General features: G+C 41.5%; 1 protein-coding gene across 5 annotated transcripts in view; it reads right to left on the bottom strand.

Annotated features, from left to right (window-relative positions):
* The window catches only part of CEP97 (centrosomal protein 97), a 66,771-nt gene that overhangs the window by 6,353 nt on the left and 34,582 nt on the right, over positions 1-25,836 (bottom strand). For 3 of the 5 annotated variants that reach the window (XM_017955088.3, XM_009199354.4, XM_017955087.3), the window contains 7 exons: positions 25,309-25,410; positions 22,362-22,475; positions 21,648-21,814; positions 9,206-9,370; positions 7,228-7,361; positions 6,003-6,792; positions 1,616-1,691 (listed from right to left, as the gene is read on the bottom strand). In XM_017955088.3, coding sequence (XP_017810577.2) covers positions 1,616-1,691; positions 6,003-6,792; positions 7,228-7,361; positions 9,206-9,370; positions 21,648-21,814; positions 22,362-22,475; positions 25,309-25,410 — 1,548 coding nt within the window. The remainder of the gene's footprint in view (positions 1-1,615; positions 1,692-6,002; positions 6,793-7,227; positions 7,362-9,205; positions 9,371-21,647; positions 21,815-22,361; positions 22,476-25,308; positions 25,411-25,836) is intronic. The other 2 variants (XM_017955090.3, XM_017955089.3) reach the window with 2 other exon arrangements.

The following is a 25,836-nucleotide window of genomic DNA, read 5'->3' as shown; positions in this document are numbered from 1 at the left end:
TCTATTTTACAATTTTCCTTTGAGCTCTTTTCTCCAGCAGTCATGAAGTTGGCAAATGGTAGAATTGGAGCCAGAAACTGCTGACTCCCTTTATCTTTTCCATAGCATCCCAAGTCTAAAACCAGACTGGCACAAATGGTACATGTCCCTGGTAACAAAAGGCCTTCACCAGGAGTGGGGATGGGCCAAACCAATTCCCTTGCTTCTATTCGAAAAACAGCCAGAAGCACAACAGTACATTTCTAGCTGACTAAGGGGTCAATAATGCACAACAGTACATGTCTAGCTGACTAAGGGGTCAATAATGTATTCAAGATATAATGAGATCTATTCAATAAGACAGGTTAGAGCCCTTGATATAAGTAGATCCCTGTCAAATAAGTCTCATTTTAGATACCCAGGTAGAGATTAGAGTTTTTAAGTATTATCTAACAATACAGTATATGCAACTTTCTAAAATACCTAAAAATATACCAAATTATTGATAATATGACCTCTACATTTCTAAAGTATAACAAAAATTCCAAAATTTTACTGTAAAAACTGCAAACAGGAAAGCAATATGTACAGTTTTTAGTTTCCCTTTGATCCCCCTCCAAGGTAATTACTGATAGCAACTTGATGCATATCCTTCCATACTTTTTTCTAGGTAGTATTTTCAAATACACAGGGAAGCTGAGCACACTGGTCTGTGCCTGTAGTCCCAGCTGCCTGGGAGGCTGCAGCAGAAGGATCACTTGGGGAGTTCAAGGCTGTAATGCGCTAGTGCTGTTTTTTTTACTAAACAGTATTATTTTGGAGATCTTTCCATGTCGGTCAATACTATTACCTTATTCTTTTTAACTGTTCCATCGTATTCCACAGTATTATTACTCTATAATTTAACCATTCCTCTATTGTTGGTAACTACAAAACCTTACAAATCAATAATTATGTTTTCATTTTATAGGTCAAATCCTATTATAACAAATTTGGCCAGGTGATGTGGCTCACTTTAGGAGGCTGAGGAGGAACATTGCTTGAGCCCAGAAGTTTGAGACCAGCCTGGGCAATATAGCAAGACCCAATTTCTATAAAAGAGAAGAAATGAAAATTGTATTAAAATATTTTCAAGAAATTATCATCAAGAAGTATTTGATGTGATACAATGCTAGTAAAACCAACTGCCTAAATTATCCCTAAAATATGCTATTATAGGATTCAAATACTCTCCTATACAGTTATGTATACTTTTTAGGACGTGCATATTGTAGCCATATACCATCTTAATCATCATTCATTCAAATATTCCCAAAAGACAGATCAACAGCTACATGAAACTTCAAATTGGGGATGTTGTATCTACTGGAAAGCTCTCACAGCCTTCAATTAAGCCACTTTCCTCCTGCTTTATACTATTTTATTTTTCTTGTCAACACTGTCAGAATATTTTTCTTCAGATTAAATAAAATGCAACAAAATTCACTGTCCTAGTTCAGAGTTAGTGGCAAAGAACACAAGCCATACCCTTAACCTTGAACAAGAGTGCTTAATACACCTGAGTACTCTACGATTATCTCAATGAATATACAATTTTTATTTGATCACATATGAGGTAAGTCAGGAGGGAGTTTACCTGGTTCCAAAGGAATCTGAAAGCTTCTTCTTGTACAAATTTTTTAATACGTTCTTCATCTCTTTCTTTTCGTAATCTACAATAATTCAAAACACATTATTGACATAAGGAAGGGTGCTTTGACTCATACTTCCTGTTACAACTAATAAACACACGCATTGCAAAGAGATTAATAATCTAATAGTTGTCTTTCCCACTTTTAGAATATCTAAATTAAAACCTTATGTTATTTTTATTTTTTTAAACTCAGAATCAAAATGTAACAGTTTTATAAGTGACATTATAAACTTTAATTTTGAACTGTGACTCAAAGTAGAAGCCAAATTAGATATGACTGAAATACAGGTATTAGTTCTACAAAGTATTTCCAGTAATAAAATGTTAAATGGCTCTTTGTCTGGCTTCAGTTTCTCAGCCAAACAAACCGAAGCAACACAGAGTGCAAAAAAGGAGTGGCTATCCAAAGCCTCCAAAACAATTAAGGGTCACACTTAAGTATTCATGATCGCAGCTTGAAACACCCTCTCCTAAAGACTAATCCCATCAAACTTCACTATTCTGTTTGCCCAAGTCTCTGACCTACTCCCTGCTAATAAGAGACCTCCCATCCATTATTCCTCATTCATTAAAGTCTTAGCTCTGGGCTCACTGCTGTTGTCTCCATACTCAGGCCCATCACCAACCTAAGACTCCTCCTTTAGTGATCCATTATCACCCAAACTGTCAACACCATTTTGTTCCACACCTCTGACCCAATTCTCCACTTTCTCTAGCCCCCCAAGCCTTTCTCCTGTGCCATCTATCTAGGACTCCTGAATTATAATCAGCAAAATCCCTTATATACTGCATCTCTCTCTGAACTTTTCCTTGTCCAAAGCAGACCCACTTCTGAGAGCACTATAGCCCTCTGAAGTAGAAGCTATTTTTCCCTCTCACACATCAGGGTTGAAAGATTGCTTCTCACTGTTGTTTTCAAATGATTCTTCATCTCCCTCCTTTAACTCCTGCCATCCTGCTAAATTTCCCAAAATTCTTTGTCAAGTACTGACCTCCCACCATCTGCTCCCGTTCACTGAAGTCTCAGCACCAGGCTTTCTCTTTGCCCCATACCTGTCATAATTTTTGGAGAACTCAGCATTCACATGGATGCTCTAACAATAATGTTAGTCACCCATTCTCATAGTCTCACCCTAGACCAAATCATTTTGACTACACCACTTTCAGAAATGGTTCTAAGCACCCAACACCAACCACTACTTCCTATCTTCCCACTTCACTTGCTATTGTACCCTACTGCAACAATCCTCCAGTCCAATGATCCTTCCCTCCTGCCTTCAGTTCTCTTTTACCTCATTTAAAATTCCAACCAGGCTGGGCACAGTGGCTCACGCCTGTAATCCCAGCACTTTGGGAGGCCAAGGCACGCGGATCACCTGAGGTCAGGAATTTGAGACCAGCCTGGCCTACATAGTGAAACTCTATCTGTACTGAAAATGAAAGAAAAAAAAAAAATTAGCTGGGCATGTGGTGGGTTCCTGTAATCCCACCTACTCGGGAGGCTGAGGCAGGAGGATTACCTGAACCCGGGAGGCAGAGGTTGCAATGAGCCGAGATCGCGCCACTGCACTCCAGCCTAGGTGACAAGAGCGAGACTCCATCTTAAAAAAAAAAAAAAAAAAAAAAAATTCCAGCCAGCAAGGTGACTCACACCTGTAATCCCAGAACTTTAGGAGGCTGAGGCAGGAGGATTGCTTGAGGCCAGGAGTTCAAGACCAGCCTGGGCAACACAGACTTCATTTCTTTTAAAAAATATATTTTTAATTAGCTGGGCATAGTGGTGCACGCCTATAGTCCCAGCTACTTGGGAGCCTGAAGTGGGAGAATCACTTGAACCCAGGAGTTCAAGGTTATAGTGAGCTATGATCATGCCTCTACACTCCAGCCTCAGCGACAGGGCAAGACCCTGTCTCAAAAAAATATAAAATCTAAGATCTACCATTATTACTCCCTCTCAAATATCTTCAGCTCTCTTGCCCTTCCCCCGCTCTCTCTACAATATCACCTAGGAAAAAAATCATTCCTGGCTGAACCAAATTAACCACACCTGAATCAGAACAGAACAGCTAAGAATTGCCGATGAAAATCATACAACCTGACCTATTATTTTACACTTTTAACCATTTTCTCACATCGTCCAGCAACCCTCCTCCATTTTCCTCATAAGGTCATCCTTAAGATGACTACCTCACACCTCATACTTCTTTCCTTACACCTCCTTCACCCCCTCCTCATTTTCAGGTGCTGACCACATCTTATACATTATTGAAAAAGCAGCAGCAGCAGACAGGACTTTTTCCCATCTCCCACCATCAAACCTACCACCTTACCTGCTCCTGCTCCCATCTGAGGCCACTTCCTCTACTTCAACACTGCATTTCTTCCTCTCTTACCTTCTCAAGAACTGCAATCCTGGCCAGGTGCGGTGGCTCATGCCTGTAATCCCAGCAGTTTGGGAGGCCGAGGCGGGTGGATCACAAGGTCAGGAGATCAAAACCATCCTGGCTAACACAGTGAAACCCCATCTCTACTAAAAATACACAAAATTAGCTGGGCGTGGTGGCAGGCGCCTGTAGTCCCAGCTACTCTGAAGCCTGAGGCAGGAGAATGGCCTGAACCTGGGAGGCGGAGCTTGCAGTGAGCCGAAATGGCGCCACTGCACTTCAGCCTAGGCAACAGAGCAGACTCTGTCTCAAAAAAAAAAAAAAGAACTGCAATCCTGCTCTTCCTCTTTTTTTTTTTCTGCATCATCAGTTTTTCCCTCCTTATTTATTCATTCCATCAACACATGAACACACTCTGTATCTCTCATCTCCAAAAGAGTATGTTCCTTTAATCTAGATTTCTCCTCCAGATACCACTTAACTCTCTTTTTTCATGTTTTCCTCAAAACAACTCTTTCCAAGAATTGGCTACACTCATCCTTCAAACTCTTTACCTCTTATTCACTATTCAACCCATTCCAAAATGGCCTTCATCCCCCTACACCACTGAAGCTGCTCTTGGGAAGGTCATTGTGCAGTAAAGAGTTAACTCAGCAGGACTGGGATGTTCAAACACTGTACATTGCAAAGATAAGAAGACTGGTCCTTGACTGACTCCTGGGAGATGATCTCCAAGCCCTTGGAATATCCTGACTGAAATAGAATATCTTTATACACCTGGGGTCTTGGTCCACATTAGGTAGTTTAGGCAATCAATGATTTCTAGTCAACATCTGTTGTGTTCACCTGGGGTCCTGAGCCACGGAGTTATCAGTGTGACCTCTAAGTGGCCTGAGGTCTAAATAGTTAAGATCAGTTACATGGGTACTCATTACCTATGTGATTGGCCCACAATAAAAACCCTGGACATCAAAGATGAGGTAACTTTTGCCAGTTGGCAATACTTCATATGTGTTATCATATATCATTGCTGAGAGAATTAAGCCCTGTCTGTACAACACTGGGAGAGAACAACTGGAAACTTGCACCTCATCTCTCCTGGACTCTGCCCTAGGCACCTTTTTTCTTTACTGGTTCTAATCTGTATCCTTTTGCTGTAACGAACTATAATGACGAGCAGAATAATATTTTCCCAAGTTCTGTGAGTCCTTTTAGCAAATCACCCAACCTGAGGATAGTCTGGAGAATCACCAATACAGTCACCAATAGTCTCCAACTGCCAAGTCTAATGCCTGTGTCCTCTCTATGGCACCTCCGATCTCTCCTGAAACAGTTTCTCCTGTTGAAGGTGGAACTCTCCTAGTTTTCCTACCACTCTGGCTGCCCTTTCTCAGTATCCTTTGCTGCCTCTTCCTCTTCTACCTGATAATACCAATAAATATTACTAGTCGCAATATTAATGAAATCCTAACTTTCCTGGGTTAGCAGTCAGTAAAACATATGAGCCATGGGATTAAGGAATAATCCTATTGTAGTCCTATAGAATTTTAGCCCCTTCCGAATCCCTGCTATTAATTTTTATGTCATGTACTGAATTCCATGTAGACTTCATCATTTTCTCATTTTTATACTTAGTTTTTCAATGTTTTCTGTACCTTTCTATGTTTAGAATTACAGATCCCTATAAAACTCACGTTCATTGAACATGTACCACTACACTGCATCTATGTATCAAGTCCTTTGCTGGGGATGGAGATGCAGCAGACAGAACAGATGGTCTCTGCTCTCCAGATGCTTTCAGTACACTGTAGGAGACAACCAAACCAACAGTGGCTACATGGTATGAAAAGTGTTATAATCACAGACGCACAGTGTTCTGAATCAACTGTAAGAATCTAACACCCTCAAACCAGCAAAACAGTACATCGAAAGGACTTCTGACCCACCTCCTTATTTCATCAGTTAAGCAGACAATGTGCTCTTGCATTCTGCGTAGCCGGATTTCGTAACGCACATCTTTGGCTTGAGGGTTGTAGTTCCTGGCATAAAATCCCCGCCAACAGGCCTGAAGCTTGGTGGCTGCATCATTTAATTTCTGAAGGGCAACTTTGTCTTGTCCCAAAACAACAGATCTCTGGGTTAAAATCATGGGAACTTTCTCTGAAGTTGCTTGAGATATGGTTTCTTTATTTTCTGGTTGTGTATTTTCTGGTTTCTTTATGTCTGGTTGTTTCTGTCCAGCTGACTCAGGAAAAAATGTAAGACTGTGGTTATCATCCTTCAAGATAGCGCTGATTATTGTTGGCTCAGAACAAGGTAATAGTCCAGCCTTCTCATTTACCTCTGTATTGATTTCACTTCTCATCATTGGAACAGAATTCTCATTTGCAGCCCATAAAGGCTTTTCCTCTTCCTTATCCAACACCTGGCTTTCCAGCCCTTTCACAGATTCATCTGCAACACCATCATCTTCTAGGCCCAAGTTAATGCCCTGCAGTCTCAGCTCAACTGTAGGCGATAGTGGCGATAGTCCTGATGCAACTGGCATAAAAGTAGACTCTGAAGAGAGAAGACTACAGTTTAACTTGTCCTCATCTGTCTGTATGTCTTCCAGGTGCAGATCATTTCGAGAATATCTTGTAGTATGTACAGAGGCTGGAAAATTATTCTTAACCGCAAATAACTGATCATCATTACTGCTTATCCCAACCCAAGAATTGACTTGAATGACGGGTTCTAGAAGAATCAACAGAGTATCATTTAAACCACTAAATATTTACATTTTAGTTATGTCCCTTTAATGAAATCTATTCCTTGAAATAGAGTAAAATGCGAAAAAATCCCCAGTGATTTCTTCCAATATGCCTAAAACATCAGACCAAACATTTTTAAGAAAATGAATTCTTGTGATAATTAGAATATTCATCAAAGCATCAGGTCTATACAAAAGGTAGCAGTCCTTGAAATGTTTCTTAAAATTAGAAATATAGCAGCTATAATATACATACATATATAGGTGTGTATATACATAGATATGTATAAGATCTAAATGATTACTGAAGTTAGCAAACTAACAAAAAATTATGAAAATATGCACCTTTTTCTGCTTTATGATGCCAGGAAAATTAAACAACTTGGAGAAAAGGGATCAGAGATAAATTAATTTCTTACCACTTTCCTGGGATATCTGGCAATCTTGAACAGGGCTTGAATGCTCAGGAATAAGGGATGCCCTTGTTTCAACAGGAACAAGAGGAGACAACTCTTCATTTTGGCTTTGGTTCATCAACTGCCTCTGGTGAAACCTAAATATCAATAACATCTGTTCTGATTTAACACAAACCAAAAAAAGAAAGATTTTCTGCTTCCTAAGTAACAATGTCAAAAAGGCAGAAGTTTACAAGTTCTCAAAGTAGGTACTTTTAATTACTGCCAAATTATAAATCCTCATTTGAAAGCACTGCATAGAGAAGGTTAAGAAACTTATTTTGTAATTGCAAAGACAGATACCCTCCTATGCACACATATACACATACAAAAACATTTAAAGGCAGGATCTCTGATAAAGAAAGTAAATATTAAATGCTTCTGGGCCGGGCGCGGTGGCTCAAGCCTGTAATCCCAGCACTTTGGGAGGCTGAGACGGGCGGATCACGAGGTCAGGAGATCGAGACCATCCTGGCTAACACAGTGAAACCCCGTCTCTACTAAAAAATACAAAAAACTAGCCGGGCGATGTGGCGGGCGCCTGTAGTCCCAGCTACTCGGGAGGCTGAGGCAGGAGAATGGCGTAAACCCAGAAGGCAGAGCTTGCAGTGAGCTGAGATCCGGCCACTGCACTCCAGCCTGGGTGACAGAATGAGACTCTGTCTCAAAAAAAAAAAAAAAAAAAAAAAAATGCTTCTGGCAATACTTTTTCTCTTTTTTTCACTGTACCTTTGAAGGCAGATACACCTCTTAAGTATCCAAAAACCCACAAGAAACACCTACATTAAGGAACAAGTAGGTCGGGCATGGTGGCGCGCACCTGTAATCTCAGCACTTTAGGAGGCCAAGGCAGGTGAATCACTGGAGCTCAGGAGTTCAAGATCAGCCTGGGCAACATGATGAAACCCCGTCTCTACAAAAAATATAAAAAATGAGCCAGGGCATGGTAGTGCATGCCTATAGTCCCAGCTACTTGGGGGTCTGAAGAGGGAGGATCAATTGAGCCCAGGAGACTGAGGACGCAGGGAGCTGAGACTGAGGATGCAGGGAGCTGAGACTGAGGATGCAGGGAGCTGAGACCACCACTGCACTCCAACCTGGGTGACAAAGTGAGCCCCTGCCTCAAAAAAAAAAAAAAAAGGGGGGGGGGGGGGCGGGCCAAGGGCAGACACAGTAGCTCATGACTGTAATCCCAGCACTTTGGGAGGCCAAGGCGGGCAGATCACCTGAGATTAGGAGTCCAAGACCAGCCTGGCTAACCTGGCGAAAAACCACCTCTACTAAAAATAAAAAATTAGCTAGGTATGGTGGCACATGCCTGTAATCCCAGCTATTAAGAAGGCTGAGACACAATAATCGTTTGAACCGGGAGGTGGAGGTTGCAGTGAGCCGAGATCACACCACAGCACTCCAGCCTGGGCAACAGAGCGACACTATGTCTTAAGAAAAAAAAAAAAAAAAAGAACAAATATATTTTTTAAAAATCCCATCCCGTTTCCTGGTATAGTAGCTCATACCTGTAATCCTAGCACTTTAGGAAGCTGAAGCAGGAGAACTGCTTGAAGCCAAGAGTTTAAAATCAGCCTGAGGAACAAAGTGAGACCTCATCTCTACAAAAAATTAGCCAAGCACGGTTGCATGTACGTGTAGTTGCAGCTGCAGTGACCTATCTTTGCGCTGCTTTACTCACAGACCAAGAGACCAAGACTCTGTCTTTAAAACAAAAAACAAACATAAAAATCCTGTATTCCCCCATGCCAGATTGTTGGCTGTTTGCAGTGCACGATTCAGCTTCCCTACAGAAATTGCTGCAGTGACAAGGGGACTGAGTGTCCAGAAATGTGGACCACAGCACTTGCCTCAGGCTTACTATCACCATAGCAAAGACTCAGAGGTATTTTAACTTGTGAATTCATCAGTTGTTAGAAATAAACGTGTTCACCTCTGTTTGCTCAGAATCTTCTCTAGTTTGGCATCCTCTGCAGTTTGAAGACCTAGTGTAGAAGTGAGGGGGCAGACTGTAGCCAGATATTGGACAAGCTGGATGTGCTGGCCAGGCCGATATGCTCTCCCTTTGCCTTGACTATAGAGCCATTCAGCTTTCAAGCTGGAATTGAGGAACATAAAGAAGAGGAGAGGGCACGAGAATAGTCAATATACATTGTCAGGCAACAATGATCTTCCTTCTTAACTTACCTTTATAACACCACTGGATGTTTTTCATAAATAAAATTCACTCAATTTTTTTTTAATCTACCATTCTGACTCATATTCCTCATTCTAACAATGTTTTAACCCCTTTTTCTTGCTTAGGGGCACTTCCATTGAGCTTGGACTAATGGTCCCAAATATTTTTAAATCATTTTCAAGGAAGCAATGAGTATTCTCTCCATTCACTCTGTCACACTGAAATGCCTAAATAGATGCACTGCATTTAAATCCATTAGTTCATAATGACAGTTAAAAGAAAAAAACAACTAGCCGGGCATGGTGGCATGTGTAATCTCAGCTACTCAGGAGGTTGGAGTGGGAGGATCACTTGAGGTCAGGTGTCTGAGGCTATAGTGCTCTATAATCATACCTGTCAACAGTCACTGCACTCTAGCCTGGGCAACATAGCAAGACCCTCATCTCTAAAAAAAACCAAAAAGACAAAAAAACAAACAAAAAGTGAACTGGTCACAGTTAGAGGATACTAGTGAACCACCAACTCTTTATTAATTCTATCTTTCCTACACAAACTATGCCAATGCGTAACCAGATAGTTACTTCATAGTATTCCAACTAATAAAAAAAAGAATGATAGAATGTCACCATTTTGCAACCCTTAATGAATTAGCAGATTTAGGCATTGATCATTAATAGCTACTAATAACACAAGAGAAAACTAGACCCTGTATGCCTCCCAACAGAACCCACTAAGTAAAAACTCCAATCACTTTTGCACCAACCTTATGGTCCTCCCCTCAAAAAAAAAAAAAAAAAACCTGAATCTGAGCAAACATCCATATCCAATTTACAGAAAATACAGGAGAGAGGAACATGTCAAAGGACACACGGACATAGCTGGCAAAATGAGCAGATAATGGGAAACTCTATAGGACAAATACTCTGACTTCTTCAACTACAACCAAAAGAAAAAAAGAAAAGCAAGGGAGAGCGAGAGAAAAGAAAGCAAGGAAAATAAAAGAGAAGAGAGAGAGATAGATTGAGAGATTCAAGAGAGTCATCTTGGACATCTAGCCAAGTTAAGCCTTCAGATGACTCTAGCCCCATCTGTGATCTGAGTGCAAGCCCAGGAGGCCCCAAGGAAGAACCACTCAGTCAGCACAGCCAACCTACAGAGCATGCCATAATAATATATTGCTGCTTTAAGATGCTAAACAGAGAAGAAAGAAACTTAAGAAATATATCAACCAATTGTGACATAAAGCCTTATTTGAATTCTGTTTCTAAACTACAAAATTCATTTATAAGGACTGAAAATGTAAGCACTGAATATCTGATATTAGGGCACTTTGTTAAATTTTTTTTGATGTGATAATAGCATTGTGGTTGTTTCCTTAAGAGTTCTTCTCTTTTAGAGACATATACTGAAATACTAACAGGTGAAATGATATCTAATCTGAGATTGGCTTCAAAATAGTATAGAAGGGAGAGTGAGTGAAGGTATAAGATGAAGCAAGGGCCGGGTGTGGTGGCGCACACTTGTAATCCCAGCACTTTGTAGGGCCGGTGGAGGATTGCTTGAGCCCAGGAGTTTGAAGCCAGCCTGGACAACAAAGCAAGACTCTGTTTTCTTTAAAAAAAAAAAAAAAAAAAGTTCAGTTTATTTAATAAAAATAATTATAAGTATTCCTTCCATGGGTCGGGCGCAGTGGCTCACACCTATAATCCCAGCACTTCGGGAGGCTGAGGTGGATGTATCACAAGGTCAAGAGATTGAGACCATCCTGACTAACACAGTGAAACCCCGTCTCTACTAAAAACACAAAAAAATTAGCTGGGTGTGGTTGCGGGCACCTGTAGTCCCAGTTACTCAGGAGGCTGAGGCAGGAGAATGGCGTGAACCCGGGAGGCGGAGCTTGCAGTGAGCCAAGATGGCGCCACTGCACTACAGCCTGGGCGACAGAGCGAGACTCCTTCTCAAAAAAAAAAAAAAAAAAGAAGCATTCCTTCCATGGAAATATCCCTGTGGACTAAATCAAAATCATTTAGAATCTTCGTGAAATCCGCTCTAAGTTTCCATACATTCTCCTGCCAAACAAATGGCTTGTTGAAAGGTTGTACAAAAATAGGTCCAGAGTAGAAGACAATCACCAACTTTAGTATTTCCCAGCAAGCAATATTTCTAAGTTACAGATGATACCATGGGAAGACAGAAAAGCGAAACTAAGAGACTAGAGGAAAGGGCTCGAGCTTGAATATTCCAGTTTTTGTGGGGAAAAAAACACAAACTGTAGATTGTCAACTGCTATAAGATGTTTTTCCACTTTGCTTCACATGAATTCATCAATAAAGATATGCCTACACAAATTATATTAAATCCTAGGAAAAAAACAAAATAAAAAAAACCTCCCTGTCAATTAAAATACCATTTTCAATTAAAAAACAAAAAACAAAATTAAGACTCATTCAGCTCTAATATATTAATCTTTTTTTTTTTTTTTGAGACAAGGTCTCTCTGCCACCCAGGCTGGAATGCAATGGCACTATCATGGTTCACTGCAGCCTCAAACTGTTGGGCTCACTCAATCCTCCCACCTCAGCCTCCCAAGTAGCTGAAACTACAGGTATGCACCACCATACCCAGCTAATTTTTTCATTTTTTATTTATTTATTTATTTTTTTTAGAGATGGGACCTCACTATGTTGCCCAGTCTGGTCTTGAACTGCTGACTTCAAGTTATCCTCCTGCATTGACCTTCCCAGGCACTAAGATTACAGGCATAAGCCACCATGCCTGGCCTCTAACATATTAATTTCAAGTCATTGGATGATGATTCCACTCTTGAAAGTGAAGGAACTATTTACTTAAAACAAGAAGTAACAACTATCAAGAAAGGGAACTTAAAACAACCTGCTTTGTGTCTTAAAAAAAAAAAAAAAAAAGTAATCCCAGCTACTAGGGAGGCAGAGGCAGGAGAATTGCTTGAAGCAAGGAGGCAGAGGTTGCAGTGAGCCGAGATAGCACCACTGCACTCCAGCCTGGGCAACAAGAGCGAAACTCTGTCTCCCAAAAAAAAGGAGTACTGAATAAAAGGATATCTGACATTTGCTTTAAAAATACTCCAACAAAAAACGTGGAATGAAACAAGACCGGTAAAATATTGACAATTGTTGAAGCTGCACGGTGGGTACACTGATGTTCATTATGTTATTCTAACTTCCTATGTATTTGAAATATCCCTTTTAAAAAAGAGTATTGGCTAGGTGTAGTGGCTTGTATCTGTAATCCCTGCACTTTGGGAGGCTGAGGCAGGAGGATCCGATGAGCCCAGGAGTTCCAGACCTGACTGGGCAACATAGCAAGAACCCATCTCTACAAAAAAGTTTTAAAAATTAGGCTAATGTTTTTTTGATGGCAGCATCTGTATTCCCAGCTACTCGGGAGGCTGAAGCAGAAGAATCGTTTGAGCCTGGGAGGTTGAGGCTGCAGTAAGCTGTGATCTCGTCGCTGCACTCCAGCCTAGACAACAATGCGAGACCCTATCTCTAAAAATTAAGAAGAAAAATATCTAGCACTAGGAATTTCAACTTAAATAATTTTAAAAAGGAATATTAACTTTCTCCAAGGTTTTGCTCCCATAAGATCTCCAACTAAGCAATAGAGTTATAGCTTTGTGCAAGGTCCTGTCAATAGTAAAACAGATCTAAACACATTCGGAAAGAACTCCAAACACTGAGGTGCCACACGAAGATGCTCGTCTCTCCACAGGTGTGCTTAACTCTGAGAAACGGCTCAGCCAAAGCACCACAAGGTTTGGTTACTGCTCAAATTACTCTTTTGGGTGACACATACACTCAAATCAAGATCTCGCTACAGGACGTTATCAAAGAATCTAGGATACATTTCAAAATGGAGAACTTTAACCTGGGGGTTCTTAGCAAATAACATCCAAGATGGGCAGACTTTAAAAACTGAAAACTCCGGCCGGGCATGGTGGCTCACGCCTATAATCCCAGCACTTTGGGAGGTCGAGGCGGGCAGATCACATGAGGTTGGGAGTTCCAGACCAGCCTGACCAACATGGAGAAACCCCATCTCTACTAAAAATACAAAATTAGCCAGGCGTAGTGGCGCATGCCTGTAATCCCAGCTACTAGGGAGGCTGAGGCAGGAGAATCACTTGAACCCAGGAGGTGGAGGTTGTAGTGAGCCAAGATTGTGCCATTGCACTCCAGCCTGGGCAACAAGAGTGAAACTCCATCTCAAAAAAATAAATAGTCAATGGTAGCTTCATGGGGATAGCACTGAATCTATATATTACTTTGGGCAGTACGGCCATTTTCACAATGTTGATTCTTCCTATCCATGAGCATGGAATGTTTTTCCATTTGTTTGTGTCCTCTCTTATTTCCTTGAGCACTGGTTTGTAGTTCTCCTTGAAGAAGTCCTTCACATCCCTTGTAAGTTGTATTCCTAGGTATTTTAGTCTCTTTGTAGCAATTGTGAATGGAAGTTCACTCATGATTTGGCTCTCTGTTTGTCTATTATTGGTGTATGGGAATGCTTATGATATTTGCACATTGATTTTGTATCCTGAGACACTGCTGAAATTGCTTATCAGCTCAAGGAGATTTTGGGCTGGAACGATGGGGTTTTCCAAATATACAATCATGTCATCTGCAAACACAATTTGACTTCCTCTCTTCCTATCTGAATACCCTTTATTTGTTTCTCTTGCCTGATTGCCTTGGCCAAAACTTCCAATACTATGCTGAATCGAGTGGTAAGAGAGGGCATCCTTGTCTTGTGACAGTTTTCAAAGGGAATGTTTCCAGCTTTTGCCCATTCAGCATGATATTGGCTGTGGGTTTGTCATAAATAGCTCTTATTATTTTGAGATACGTTCAATCACTACCTAGTTTATTGAGAGTTTCTAGCATGAAAGGGTGTTGAATTTTTTTTAGATGGAGTCTTGCTCTGTCGCTCAGGCTGGAGTGCAGTGGCTTGATCTCGGCTCACTGCAACCTCCACTTCCCGGGTTCAAGCAATTCTCTGCCTCAGCCTCCTGAGTAGCTGGGATTACAAGTGCCCACCACTACGTCTGGCTAATTTTTACATTTTTAGTAGAGATGGCGTTTCACCATTTTGGCCAGGCTGGTCTTTAACTCCTGACCTCATGATCCACCCACCTTGGCCTCCCAAAGTGCTAGGATTACAGGTGTGAGCCACTGTGCCCCGCCAGGGGTGTTGAATTTTATCAACAGACTTTTCTTCAACTATTGAGATAATCATGTGGTTTTTGTCACTGGTTGTTTATGTGATGGATTACATTTATTGATTTGCGTTATGTTGAACCAGCCTTGCATCTCAGGGATGAAGCCAACTTGATCATGGTGGATAAGCTTTTTCATGTGCTGCTGGATTCGGTCAGTCAGTATTTTATTGAGGACTTCTGCGTTAATATTCATCAGGGATACTGGTCTGAAATTTTCTTTTTTGTGTGTGTCTCTGCCAGGTTTTAGTATCAGGATGTTGCTGGCCTCATAAATGAGTTAGGGAGGAGTCTCTCCTTTTCTATTGTTTGGAATAGTTTCAAAAGGAATAGTACCAGCTCCTCTTTGCACCTCTGGTAGAACTCAGCTGTGAATCCATCTGGTCCTACGCTTTTTTTGGTTGGTAGGCTATTAATTATTGCCTCAATATCAGCACTTGTTATTCGTCTATTCAGGGCTCTGACTTCTTCCTGGTTTAGTCTTGGGAGGGTCTATGTGTCCAGGAATGTATCGATTTCTTCTAGATTTTCTAGTTTATTTGTGTAGAGGTGTTTATTCTCTGATGGTAGTTTGTATTTCTGTGGGATCAATGGTGATATGCTCTTTATCATTTTTTATTATGTCTATTTGATTCTTCTCTCTTATTAGTCTTGCTAGCAGTCTGTCTATTTTGTTGATCTTTTCAAAAAACTAGTTCCTGAATTCATTGATTTTTTTGAAGGGTTTTTCTTGTCTATCTCCTTCAGTTCTGCTCTGATCTTTGTTATTTTTTGCTTTCTGCTAGCTTTGAATTTGTTTGCTCTTCCTTCTCTAGTTCTTTTAATTGTGATGTTACAGTGTTGATTTTATATCTTCCCTGCTTTCTCCTGTGGGCATTTGGTGCTATAAATTTCCCTCTACACACTGCTTTAAATGTGTACCAGAGATTCTGGGATGTTGTGTCTTTGTTCTCATTGGTTTCAAAAAACTTATTTCTGCCTTAATTTCATTATGTACCCAGTAGTATTCAGGAGCAGGTTGTTCAGTTTCCATGTAGTTGTGTGGTTTTGAGTGAGTTTCTTAATCTTGAGTTCTAATTTGATTGCACTGTGGTCTGAGAGACTGTTATGATTTCTGTTCTTTTGCATTTGCTGAAGAATGTTTTATTTCCAATTATGCAGTCAATTTTAGAGTAAGTGTGATGTGGTGTTGAGAAGAATGTATATTCTATTGATTTGGTGTGGAGAGTTCTGTAGATATCTATTAGGTCTGCTTGGTCCAGAGCTGAGTTCAAGTCCTAAATATCTTTGTTAATTTTCTGTCTTATTGATCTAATTTTGACAGTGGGGTGTTAAAGCTTCCCACTATTTTTGTGTGGGAGTCTAAGTCTCTTTGTAGGTATCCAAGAACTTGCTTTATGAATCTGGGTGCTCCTGTATTGGGTGCAAATAAATTTAGGATAGTTAACTCTTCTTGTTCCATTGATCCCTTTACCATTATGTAATGCCCTTGTCTTTTTGATACTTGTTGGTTTAAAGTCGGTTTTATCAGAGACTAGGATTGTAACCCCTGCTTTTTTGGTTTTTTTTTTTTTTTTGCTTTCCATTTGTTTGGTAAATATTCCTCCTCCATCCCTTTGAATCTATGTGTGTCTTTACACATGAGATGCGTCTCCTGAGTGCAGCACACCAATGATTCTTGATTCTTTATCGAATTTGCCAGTCTGTGTCTTTTAACTGGGGCTAGTAGCCCATTTACATTTAAGGTTAATATTGTTGTGTGTGAATTTGATCCTGTCATTATGATATTCACTGGTTATTTTGCCCGTTCATTGATGCAGTTTCTTCGTAGTGTTCATGGTCTTTACAATTTGGTATGTTTTTGCAGTGGCTGGTACCGGTTTTTCCTTTCCATGTTTAGTGCTTCCTTCAGGGTCTCTTGTAAGGCAGGCCTGGTGGTAACAAAATCTTGCAGCATTTGCTTGCTATAAAGGATTTTATTTCTCCTTCACTTATGAAGCTTAGTTTGGCTGGATATGAAATTCTGGGTTGAAAATTCTTCCAAGAATGTTGAATATTGGCCCCCACTCTCTTCTGGCTTGTGGGGTTTCTGCAGAGAGATATGCTGTTAAGTCTGATGGGCTTCCCTTTATAACCCGACTTTACTCACTGGTTCTTAACATTTTTTCCTTCATTTCAACCTTGGCAAATCTGACGATTATGTGTCTTGGGGTTGCTCTTCTCAAGGAGTATCTTTGTGGTGTTCTCTGTATTTCCTGAATGTGAATGTTGACCTGTCTTGCTAGGTTGGGGACGTTCTCCTGGATAACATCCTGAAGAATGTTTTCTAACTTGGCTCCATTCTCCCTGTCACTTTCAGATACACCAATCAAATGTAAGTTTGGTCTTTTCATATAATCCCATATTTCTTGGAGGCTTTGTTCGTTCCTTTTCATCCTTTTTTCTCTCATCTTGTCTTCATGCTTTATTTCATTAAGTTGATCTTCAATCTCTGATATACTTTCTTCCTCTTGACCAATTCAACTAACGATACTTGTGTATGCGTCACAAAGTTCTCGTGCTGTGTTTTGCAGCTCCATCAGGTCATTTATGTTCTTCTCTAAACTGGTTACTCTAGTTAGCAATTCCTCTAACCTTTTTTCAAGGTTCTTAGCTTCCTTGCATTGGGTTAGAACACGCTCCTGTAGCTTGGCAGAGTTTGTTATTACCCACCTTCTGAAGCCTACTTCTGTCAATTCATGAAACTCACTCTCCATCCAGTTTTGTTCTTTTGCTGGCAAGGAGTTGTGATCCTTTGGGGGAGAAGCAGCATTCTGGTTTTTGGAATTTCCAGGCTTTTTGCGCTGGTTTTTCCTCATCTTCGTGGATTTATCTACCACTGGTCTTTGATGTTGGTGACCTTCAGATGGGGTTTTTGTGGGGACTTCCTTTTCGTTGATGCTGATGCTATTCCTTTCTGTTTGTTAGTTTTCCTTCTAATAGTCATGCCCCTCTGCTGCAGGTCTACTGGAGTTTGCTGGACATCCACTACAGACCCTGTTTTCCTGGCTATCACCAGCGGAGCCTGCAGAACAGCAAAGACTGCTGCCTGTTCCTTCCTCTGGAAGCTTCATCCTAGAGGGGCACCCACCAAATGCCAGCCGGAGCTCTCCAATATGAGGTGTCTGTCAACCTTTGCTGGGAGATGTCTCCCAGTCAGGAGGCACGGGGATCAGGGACCCACCTGAGGAGGCAATCTGTCCCTTAGCAGAGCTGAAGTGCTGTGCTGGGAGATCCACTGCTCTCTTCAGAGCCAGGAGGCAGGAATGTTTAAGCCTGCTGAAGCTACGCCCACAGCTGCCCCTTCCCCCAGGTACTCTGTCCCTGGGAGATGGGGAGTTTTCTCTATAAGCCCCTGACTGGGCCTACTGCCTTTCTTTCAGAGATGTTCTGCCCAGAGAGGAGGAATCTAAAGAGGCAGTCCAGCTACAGCAGCTTTGCTGAGCTGCGGTGGGCTCTGCCCAGTTTGAACTTGCAGGAGGTTTTGTTTACACTGTGAGGGGAAAACCACCTATTCAAGCCTCAGTAAAGACACATGCCCCTCCCCCAGCAAGCTCGAGCATCCCAGGCCAACTTCAGACTGCTATACTGGCAGCAAGAATTTCATCCCTGTGTATCTTAGCTTGCTGGGCTCTGTGGGGGTGGGATCCGCTGCACTAGACCACTTGGTTCCCTAGCTTCAGCCCCCTTTCCAGAGAAGTGAATGGTTCTTTCTCACTGGTGTTCCAGGCACCAGTGGGGTATGAAAAAAAAACTCGTAGGGCTAGCTTGGTCTCTGCCCAACAGCCGCCCACTTTTGTGCTTGAAACCCAGGGCCCCAGCGGCACAGGCACCTGGTGTGCAGGGTTGCGAAGACCATGGGAAAAGCCTAGCATCTGGGCCAGACTACACTGTTCCTCCCAGCACAGTCCCTCACAGATTCCCCTGGGTAGGGGCAGGAGCTCCCTGACCCCTTGTGCTTCCCAGGTGATGCAACGCCACACCCTGCTTCTGCTCACCCTCTGTGGGCTGCACCACTGTCTAGCCAGTCCCAATGAGATGAGCCGGTACCTCAGTTGGAAATGTATAAATCACCCGCCTTCTGCGCTGATCTTGCTGGAAGCTGCAGACCAGAGCTATTGCTATTCAGCCATCTTGCCAGCCACCCCCCAACACTTCTTTAGTGCTGGACGACCCCAGAGAGAGAGGCTACCCCAGGTGGGAGCCCATTCTTCCCTATCTCCTGAAGTCTCTGAAATTAAATGTTTGCAAAGCATTATGGAGAAAGCTCAGAAAATAATCAAATTCACTTTTTTTTTTTTTTTTTGAGACGGAGTCTCGCTCTGTTGCCCAGGTTGCAGTGCAGTGGCCGGATCTCAGCTCACTGCAAGCTCCGCCTCCCGGGTTCACGCCATTCTCCTGCCTCAGCCTCCGTAGTAGCTGGGACTACAGGCGCCCGCCACCTCGCCCGGCTAGTGTTTTTTGTATTTTTTAGTAGAGACGGGGTTTCACCGTGTTAGCCAGGATGGTCTCGATCTCCTGACCTCGTGATCCGCCCGTCTTGGCCTCCCAAAGTGCTGGGATTACAGGCTTGAGCCACCATGCCCGGCCGATTCAAATTCACTTTAAAGTCACTTGGAATAAAACCATTTCCACAGTATAGAAACACAGACTTTTTTATCATTATTTATCCAATCAACAAATATTTTCTGCCTCCTTTAACACTCTCTTTAGTTTCAACAAACTCTTCAACCTTTAGTCTCTATCCTTATAAAATAATACCATTTATTAAGCACCTACTATATGACCAGTCCTATGTTCTATACATCATCCTTAATCCTAACATCCATGAAAGCTAGGTAGTACTACTATTCACATTTTACAGATGAGGAAACTTAGGCTCAGAAAAGCCCTAAGGAACTTGACAAAGCCACACAGTTAATAGATAGCAGAGAAAAAAGTGAAGCTTTCCCCTGTCTCTCGTAACCAGGTCTCACCTCTCTTTGTGGGTCTCTCTTTACACCAAACCCTTTATCTCTGCCCACATCACCATGCTGCTTCTCAGACATGAAAATGTTGCCAGTACTACTCCAATAGAAAAAGTCAACAACTGTAGAGAGGATTATCCAAGTAAACCCATATTCCAGATCTAGAACTAGTCACAGTTTGAAACAAAATAAGGTTTATTCTCAGAGCAACATTAACAGCAGGAAAAAAAAAAGCCACCCTTTCTGGTAGGCAAACTAGACCTGACATATGTCCCTCACCCTACACCAGCACCACCACTATCTAGCTCTTGGCTGCTATTCCTCACGGCCCCCTGCTTTACTCAGAAACTATGCAAAACAGCAGAGAGACAGAGAAGGGAGACACACTCTGTAATCTACCACCCATCCTTCCATCAGGAAACTCCTGAAATAACTACTGTCTGTAGTAGAGAAGAACAAAAAAAGGTGACGGAGAATGTATGTGTTGAGTCCATAATGCATGTATGTACATACTGAGAGGAAAAAGTGAAATGAAGCATAGTAGAGAGAATAAAGTCATCTCAACTCTCACTATCCCAATTCCACTCCCTCCTTCCCATATCCTAGTTCCTTACCTCCCCTAAAGCTCTCATTCCACTGATCATGTACCAGGATCCAGCAGGATCCAGAAGACTCCATTCTGCGGGGATCCCAGCTCCAAGCCACAGAAACTATTAATGATCTACAGATAGGGGAAATCTTGCTTCTGCTGCCTCACAGGTATAAGAAGGGGAGGACCTGGCCAGGTGCGGTGGCTCACACCTGTAATCCCAACACTTCAGGAGGCTAAGGTGGGTGGATCACCTGAGGTCAGGAGTTCGAGACCAGCTTAAACAACATGGAGAAACCCTGTCTCTACTGAAAATACAAAAGTAGCTGGGCGTGGTGACACATGCCTGTAATTCCAGCTTCTTAGGAGGCTGAGGCAGGAGAATCGCTTGAACCTGGGAGGTGGAGGTTGCAATGAGCGGAGATCGCGCCATTGCACTCCAGCTTGGGCAACAAGAGTGAAACTCCAGCTCAAAAAAAGAAAAAAGGAGAGGTGGACCAATCACCATGTCTGCTACTAGTTCCAAATTAAAACTCTGCATTTTCCCAGAGTTATCATTATAATGGGTATTTGGAGAATTCTATGATGTTACTAATACTGCCCTTACATGACATTTGGGGCTGGAAGATAAATAGAAAATAAAATGAAAAAAAAAAAATACAGCCCCTATATATGTGAAAGATTAATATATTACAAGCTTTTGCGAGACTGATCTGAGATCCTACACAGGATCTATAACATGATGGTTTTAAGCAAAAGTGTTCCAAGCTCCAAACAACTGATTAACAAAAGAATTTTTAGAAATCAAATTGTTGTATGTAGGGCACTAAGACTACTAGCTCCAACCTCTGGGGCCAAGATTTCTTTTTTTTTTTTTTCAGAGACAGAGTCTCACTCTGTCACCCAAGGTAGAGTGCAATGATACAACCATAGCTCACTGTTAACATTAAATTCCTGGGCTCAAGCAACCCTCCCACCTCAGCTTCCTAAGCAGCTAGGACTATAGGTGTGTACCACCATGCCCAGCTAATTTTTCTTTTTTAGAGATGCATTCTCCCTATGTTGCCCAGGCTGGTCTCAAACTCCTGGGCTCAAGTGATCCTCCTGCCTCGGCTTTCCAAAGCACAAGGATTACTGGCATTAGCCACTGCACCAGGCCAATATTTATTTCTTATCCTTTTTTGGAAATGACAAAAAATCCTAAATGACCAGCACATAGTCTGCTATATGACTGCACTAATACTCTTGATTTCTAAATGCACATTTTAAGAAATACTCTATTAATCTGTAGTAAACTAGAAATGGTCTTTTCAGTAACATTTGTGATGTTAAAGAGGGCATGTTCACCTTTCCTTCTGAGAAATCACATATCCATCTAGGACTCTGAGGTTTAAGCACCAGCTGACGATGTACGGCCGATAGTCAAATCCTGGGATGGATGGTGTTGCCATCACACAAGGATTGTTCATAATCGACAACTGTTCCAATTCAGTTAAGGATGCCAAAAAAGAGATCTGGAACAAAAGATATTTTTGTTGAACAAAAGGACTATTCAGTGTCAAGCACAAGGTTTCCACTGATTACACATCTTTGGCAGCATTTGAGAATGTGATAATTTTCCTCTTGTTCTGAAAAGTGACAAGTGTCCATTGACTTCCAAAGTTTCAACAATACAGCCATCTGTCCCTGCTGCACGAAATCCCTTGGCGAGTATCAGCACTGTTTTCTAGCAGAAATAACCCTATTTTAAAAACATCACAGCAGCCAGGAAATGTGGACAGGGAGTCTTATAAATCCTTATAACGTAGATGTCCCTCTACCATCAGTTGCCTCCCAGTGGAATGATAATTACAGCTTTACAAAGGAAATTAGACCTTAATAACCCACTGACACTAAGGAAAAGTGGAAAAAAAAAAAACGATCATCTAGAGTCAAGCGTTTCATCTGAATGGCAGTTTCTTCCAAGATGCTCACAGTCTAAAAGTAAGCTCACAACTCTTTCCTGTGTCTTTCCTAGGCTTTCCAACTTCCTGAATCTCACAAAATACCCTCAAATTTTACCTCATTTAAGTCTCGGATTTCATTTTCTGCCAAAGAAAGTATAGCAAGACTTCTGGGTAGGTAAGCAGGTGCCATTCTAAGAGAGGTGATGATGTTTCCATGTAAAAGCAGGGTCTTGAAAGTAAAAACAGTATGAATTACAAATGAAAAGATTACAAATAAATTGGCCTATTGTGACAACACCAAAGTGGTACATATAAGAATAAAGGAATCTACTTTATTTTATTTCTCATCACACACAAATCAAAGACTGTTAATGCTACAAGGGTCCTTGATGATCTTCTGGTCCAACTCTGCTTTCATATCAACATCCTAACGATATTTTAAAGACTTGTCCAAAAACATATGCTTCGCATAGCAACTAGGCATGCTGTGAGATTTAAGTTATGAGACACTGAGCAATTTCTAACACACTTGTTCATTTTCTTTTAAAATATCAAAATAGAGGCCACAAGTGGTGGCTCATGCCACCCACTTGCATTGTAATCCCAGCATTTTGTGAGGCCAAGGAGGGAGGATTGCTTGAGCCCAGGAGTTTGAGACTGGCCTGGGCAACATAGTGAGACCTGGTCTCTACTAAAAATCAAAATATTAGCCAGGCATGATGGGGTGCACCCGTAGTTCCAGCTACTGGGGGTGCTGAGGTAGGAGGATCGCTTGAGCCCAAGAGGTCGAGGCTACAATAAGCCATGACTGCACCACTGCACTTGAGCCTGGGTGACAGCAAGACTCTGGTGTCTCAAATTAAAAAAAAAAAAAAAAAGTCATTAAAACCACATATAAAGCAAATTTTCCAAAAAAGAGAGTGATAACCTACAACCATAATTGCAACTGTATTCTCTAGGTAACTAAAAACCAGGGGAAGGTAGAATGTGTTACTTGCAGATAAAGCTGATTCATATTAAGTCAGCAACAACCAAGAATAAACCCAAAACTGAACACCCAGGATTCTGATCAGATAAACAGGCTTCTATTCCAGAAAAAAAAAAAAAAATTCAATCATCTTTGGTTCATTTGAATTCTCTAAGCATCTATCAGAACAGTATCTGGCTACATCAAATTGTTTAGAATAATTATTGCTAAAAATGATTTCTGCTAAAGTCTGGGAAAAACTGAACTAAGATACTGCTTCTAGGGCTTAATGAATATATCTGATGCTATCTGATGCTAATAATATACAGTGAGGCAACTATATTTAAAACGTCCTACATATGTTTTTCAAGACTGTGATTTCAACTGTTACTTATTTGACTGCATGATACATTCCCCTCCATAAAAAGTGCTATATGCTACATGTTTTTTTTAAGTGAAATTAATTTTGACAATTAACTAACACCTATTACTTTAAAAACAGCAATCCTGAATGCAAAAAAAAAAAAAAAAAAAAAAACAGACTTAGGACCGAGCGCCGTGGCTCAAGTCTGTAATCCCAACATTTTAGGAGGCCAAGGCAGGTAGATAACAAGGTCAGGAATTCAAGACCACCCTAGCCAACATGGTGAAATGCCATCTCTACTAAAAATACAAAAATTAGCTGGGCGTGGTGATATGCACCTGTAGCCCCAGCTACTCGGGAAGCTGAGGCAGGAGAATCGCTTGAACCTGAGAGGCAGAGATTGCAGTGAGCTGAGATTGCACCACTGCACTCCAGTTTGGGTGACAGAGCAAGACTCTGTTTCAAAAAAAAAAAAAAAAAAAAAACAGACTTGGTCAGCTCAGTGGCTCACGCCTGTAATCCTAACACTTTGAGAGGCTGAGGCAGAAAGGCTGCTTGATTCCACAAGTTTGAGACCAGTCTAGACAACACAGTAAGATCTCATCTCTGGCCAGGTGCAGTGGCTCAGGCTTCTAATCAAAACACTTTGGGAGGCCAAGGCAGGAGGATCATGTGAGGTCAGGAGTTCAAGATCAGCCTGGTCAATGTGATGAACCCTGCCTCTACTAAAAATACAAAAAATTAGCCAGGTGTGGTGGTGGGCGCCTATAATCCCAGCTACTCGGGAGGCTGAGGCAGAAGCATCACTTGAACGCAGGAGGCAGAGGCTGCAGCGAGCCAAGATTGTACCACTGCACTCCAGCTCGGGTGACAGAGCAGAACTCCATCTAAAAGAAAAAAAAAAAGATCTCATCTCTACAAACACTCAAAAAATTAGCTGGGTGTGGTGATGTACACATGCCTATGGTCCTAGCTACTGGGAAGGCTGAGGTAAAAGGATCACTTGAGCCTGGGAGGTCGAGTGAGATTCTACTACTACACTCCAGCCTGGGTGACACAGCAAGACTGTTTGTTTCAAAAAAAATACAGACAGACTCAAATTCAGGAATGACTAATCTCAACCTCACCAAACATTATGTATATATAGTAACGAAAGCTACTAGCATTGGTTGGTTGGGCATAGAGGGAATTCCATCACGTTCAGAGAATGGTAAATAAAATTAACCTTAACTACAATGACCAGTTTAACATAAAATAAATCAGTTATAGAACTAACAACAAAAAGTTTCATACTTAATTTCTGGTATTCTAACATAATTTCTTTTTTTTTTGACACTGAGTCTCACTCTGTTGCCCAGGCTAGAGTGCTATGACCCAATCTCGGGTCACCACAACCTCCACCTCCTGGGCTCATCTAATCCTGCTTCAGCTGAGTAGCTGGGACTACAGGCTAACAACACTATGCCCCACTAATTTTTTGTATTTTTAGTAGAAATGGGGCTTTGTCATCTTGCCCAGGCTGGTCTTGAACTTCTGAGCTCAAGCCATCCACTCACCTCAGCCTTCCAAAGTGCTGGGATTACAGGCATGACCCACCGTGCCCAGCCCATAATTCTTAGCATAAAGCAAGCAATCTGTTCATACACGGCAGGCTAATTTTTGGTCAATGAGATTACGTTCTCTTGGTATTTTGCTATAAAACTTCACAAATAACATAGAAAACATACTTACTTTCAAGGATACCAATTTAGATAGATCACCTATCTGGGATATGTTATTGTCTGATAAATCGAGATGCTGTAGAGCTGTGCAGCTATTGATCTGTTCCATGGCCTATCACAAGAAAAGCATCGCATTATTTAATGAAAACAAAATCAAAAAATAAAATTATTCCCTAGTTCTTTGCAGCTGAAAGAGTGTCTTACCTCCTCTTATTACTAGAAGCAGAGTAGAACAACTTAGCAAGAAAAAAGGGACAGTACTAACAGAATTTAGTAGATTGTCAGGTTATAAACTTACACTTTCATTATCTCTCTATGAGTAGACGGCTACCAAGTAGTTCATATCATCCAAGATCTTTACAGCTTGAAGAAACCAAAGTAATGGCCAGGCGCTATGGCTCATGCCTGCAATCCCAGCACTTTGGGAGGCTGAGCTGGGTGGATAGCCTGAGGTCAGGAGTTTGAGACCAGCCTGGCCAACATGGTGAAACTCTGTCTCTACTAAAAAAATACAAAAAATTAGCCAGGCGTGGTGGGC

Source organism: Papio anubis, chromosome 2 (genome assembly GCF_008728515.1).
Source record: "Papio anubis isolate 15944 chromosome 2, Panubis1.0, whole genome shotgun sequence".
Classification (NCBI taxonomy): Eukaryota; Metazoa; Chordata; class Mammalia; order Primates; family Cercopithecidae; genus Papio; species Papio anubis.
Note: the sequence above shows the minus strand (reverse complement) of the source record. Positions and strands in the feature narration are given on the sequence as shown.